Source organism: Phaseolus vulgaris, chromosome 4 (genome assembly GCF_000499845.2).
Source record: "Phaseolus vulgaris cultivar G19833 chromosome 4, P. vulgaris v2.0, whole genome shotgun sequence".
In the NCBI taxonomy this organism is placed as follows: Eukaryota; Viridiplantae; Streptophyta; class Magnoliopsida; order Fabales; family Fabaceae; genus Phaseolus; species Phaseolus vulgaris.
Window position 1 is genome coordinate 14401019 of NC_023756.2, and position 3671 is coordinate 14404689.

Genomic DNA, 3671 nt, shown 5'->3' on the forward strand with positions numbered 1-3671 from the left:
ACATAAAACTTTTATTAAAATGTAATTAACAACTAACTAAATATTTCACTTCTAAAATTAAAATTCTAGAACAAAGTTTAATACACTATAGAATTATAATTCCATAAAGATTAATATCATATTCATTTTTATTTAAGTAAAAGTAGTTTAAAGTGACAATTATAAAAAATAAATGATGCCAGGGAAAAAAAAGAAAGATATGCAAAGAGAAAGTGCAAAAAATAAAAATAATTACAAAAATAGAATTTATATATAATATAAATTTAAGAAAATAGAAATTATATAATACAAAAATTCAAAATACACACAAATATATAAATTATTAGTTATTAGTTATACATTCCAAGTTGTATTAGTTATTAATTAAATATATATTATAATACAGAAAAATAAAAATTCAAAATATTAAATATGAATTCAAAATTTTAAATATAAATTCAAAATATTAAATAAATACAACACCAACCTTTAGGTTGATGGTGATCGGAGACGAAGACGAAGGCGTAGGCGAAGGCGGTGGCGGAAGCAGTGGCGGTGGCGGAAGCAGTGGCGGTGGCGGAGCAGAAAAAACCAGCGAACCAATAGAACAGTAACCACCTATATGCAGAAAACGAGTAAGGAAACGAAATGACAATGTCAAGGAAGTGAATAATGACAATGACAAAAACGAAAACGAAAACAAACGTTGAAGCAGAGAGAGCTGAAACTTACAATGCAAAGCGGAGAGAGCTGAGAACGTTGAAACGAAGAGCGGAGAAGACGAAAGTGAAAGTGAAAACCAGTGGCGCGCTTCTATTTTTAGGGTAAAATTGATTTACAAATGCGGTTCTAGGGTAAGACCGCATTTGTAAATCAATTTAATTACAAAAATGCCACCGCGTTTTTTACAAATGCGTTTAAACGCAAAGCCGCACTAAATAAATGGTCGTTGTTTTCAAATTTTGTACTAGTGAGTACGAAACATGGTGTTTCTTGCTTAATGTTATTTCTTACTTAAAGTGTGGTTACAATATGAAAATTTAATTGATGCTATTTGATTAATCAATCGGGATATTTTGTTCTATTAGTTACGTTTATATTTAATCGTCATATTATTAGTATATTTGAATGTGTGAAATTTCTCATATCTTATTGATAGAAAATTATTAAATAATAATTAATTTTAAAAAAATTAATTAATTTTTATATTTATTAAGATACTATTTTATAAATTAAAAAATTATTATAATTTTTATTATTAATAAAAAATTGTAAACTAATTTCTACATTGGTTTTTTAGTTTATAAAATAATATCTAACTTAATCAATATATATAATAACTAATTATTTTGTATCTTTAAAATTAGTTATTATTTAATTTTTTATATTAAAAAACAATAACTTCATTAATTTCGCAATATTTTAAAAATAATAAAATTAAAAAGAAAGTTAAATAATAATAACTATTTGCTGATGTATTAGAAAGAAGATTAAATAATAATAATAATTTATTATTATTATTATTATTATTATTATTATTATTATTATTATTAGAAAGAGATGTTTGAGGGATTATAAGAAAAACTTGTGGCCGTGGTAAAATCTGCTATGATGTCAAAATAGAAAATGCAAACATACTATTTATAAAATAAATTAACAATTTTACTTAATAATTGTCGCAGGTTTTAATGCTAAAATTTATAAAATCTTATTTAACATGAATCCAGAAAATAAAAGGAGTTAACTTTATTTATCAATGGAAAATTACAATCCTAGTTTTTTTCATTTTTCTCTCAAAGTTTGATTTGGAGTGAAACTTTTTTGTGCACTGATCAAGAGGACTAGTGAACCCACTCTTACACAACATCTCAACTGCTACACTCTTGACAACATCAGAAAATACCGAAACCTCAAAAACCAAATCCTAACAAACTAAAGCACCAACTACACTTTCTACTTGAGAATTCAAAATTAAAGCACACGACCTTATATATAGATGTAGTTACTCATCAACTCATCATATTCCAACTTCATATTTCAAACATATCACCTTCTTGATTGACTTTGTTTCTTATTTGACTTTGCCATGGCTCGCCCACTTTTACTGATCCACCCTCTACCAAGTATTTCACATATTGGCTTCACTGTCATGACCCTTATGGTGTGTGCCATTGCATTGCTCATGTGTGCTTCTCATTCACGCAAATGGCGCAAGTGGGTCTCTTGCTATGCCTTTGAAGAAGAACCTGTCATAGAATTCAACAATGAAGAGGTTGTGAGCAGTTGTGGTGAGGAAGAAGAGGGTTCAGTTTGGCAGAAGAAGATACTGATGGGAGGGAAGTGCCAGCTCCCTGATTTCTCTGGTGTTATAATATATGATTCCGATGGTAACATAGTAAATCATGCTAAAACTTCTCGCCCATTACTGACCTGGAAATAAGGATTTGGGGAACCCCACAAGCCTTGTTCATTAGCAGATTGATATAGGGTAGCTTTCCATCTATATATGCCACTTTATGTTTCTTCATTATCTCATAGTCTTATAATTTAAGCAGTGTGTTGAGATAACTTATTACTATCACTTTTCTGTTTTGAGTTTTACATTTTCTTGCTCTCAAAAGTATATAACAAAATTGTTTGTTTTCTCTCTCAATTCCCTATATTGAAAATATTTTCAAAATGTTGTATTTAAACTGTAAAAACAATTTTGATTTAAAACAGAAACTGACAATTTTAATGAAAACTTTAAATAACCTGTTTATTTCACTTAAAATGAAAACAATAAATTTAAAACAAGGTTTCTGAAAATTGACAGCTTTTGTAAAACCAAATTTAAGTTTCTAAAAAAACAGGTAACTACTTATAAAACATTTTCCAAAACACCATAAATTCTCAAGTAATTTCAACCTCTTGATTCGACAAATCAGCCAGTTAAAATATTCACTTAGTTAAGAATATTTTAGTAGACTAGTACGTCAATGAATTTATTCAAATTCACTTAGCAAGTTTCAAAAAAAATTGAAAAGCATATATTGAAATTTACCTTGGATCAAAATATGTTCTTACAAGGGTCTTTGAAGGAAATATTTCTTCTTCTCCTCCTCACGGCCTTAGGTCTCTTGATGACAACTTTCGGTTTCTGGTTACTAGATTGGTTGTCTTTGACTCTTTCGTCTAGATGGGCTTGGACTCTCTTAATTCGGTGGACTTGGGCTCACTCTCAGTTACTGGTTTTGGACCCACTCTCAACTACTAGACATGGGCTCACTCCCAGTTGGGTGGATGTACCTGCAAGGTGCATCAATGATAAAGTTAGAATTAGTTTTGTACCGACCAGTCCTCGGTCATCGTTGACCACTAGTAATGATGGGGTCACGTAAGCTGGGTCCCACGAGCGGCGTGGGTCAGTGTCTCGTTCGTGGGGCCTCGATCACCAAGATGTGTTGATGTGTCCTCAGCAGTACAGTGAGGGGATAAGAGATCAGACATTGGTGACTCAAACAGTAGGGCTGGGCCATAAAAGGTGGACCCCAGACCGCACACCACTTATCAGTGAGGGAGAAGCCTAGGCCGCGAGAGTCCATGCCTGTAGTGGGAATGGCACGTGAGCAGCTAGGGCACTCCCAGGACGGGTGACCCCAGAGATCAGGTGCACGAGGTGGCATCCAGGTGGTCATCCCGTCAGAGGTCGC

At 31.8% G+C, this 3671-nt stretch overlaps 1 protein-coding gene across 1 annotated transcript; it reads left to right on the forward strand.

The window, feature by feature from the left end:
* The first annotated feature begins 1987 nt into the window (after positions 1 to 1987).
* Positions 1988 to 2582, forward strand: LOC137836440 (uncharacterized). Its single transcript, XM_068645155.1, has one exon. The coding sequence runs from the start codon at positions 2066 to 2068 to the stop codon at positions 2417 to 2419; it is 354 nt and encodes a 117-aa protein (XP_068501256.1). The 5' UTR covers positions 1988 to 2065; the 3' UTR covers positions 2420 to 2582.
* Positions 2583 to 3671: the final 1089 nt, after the last annotated feature.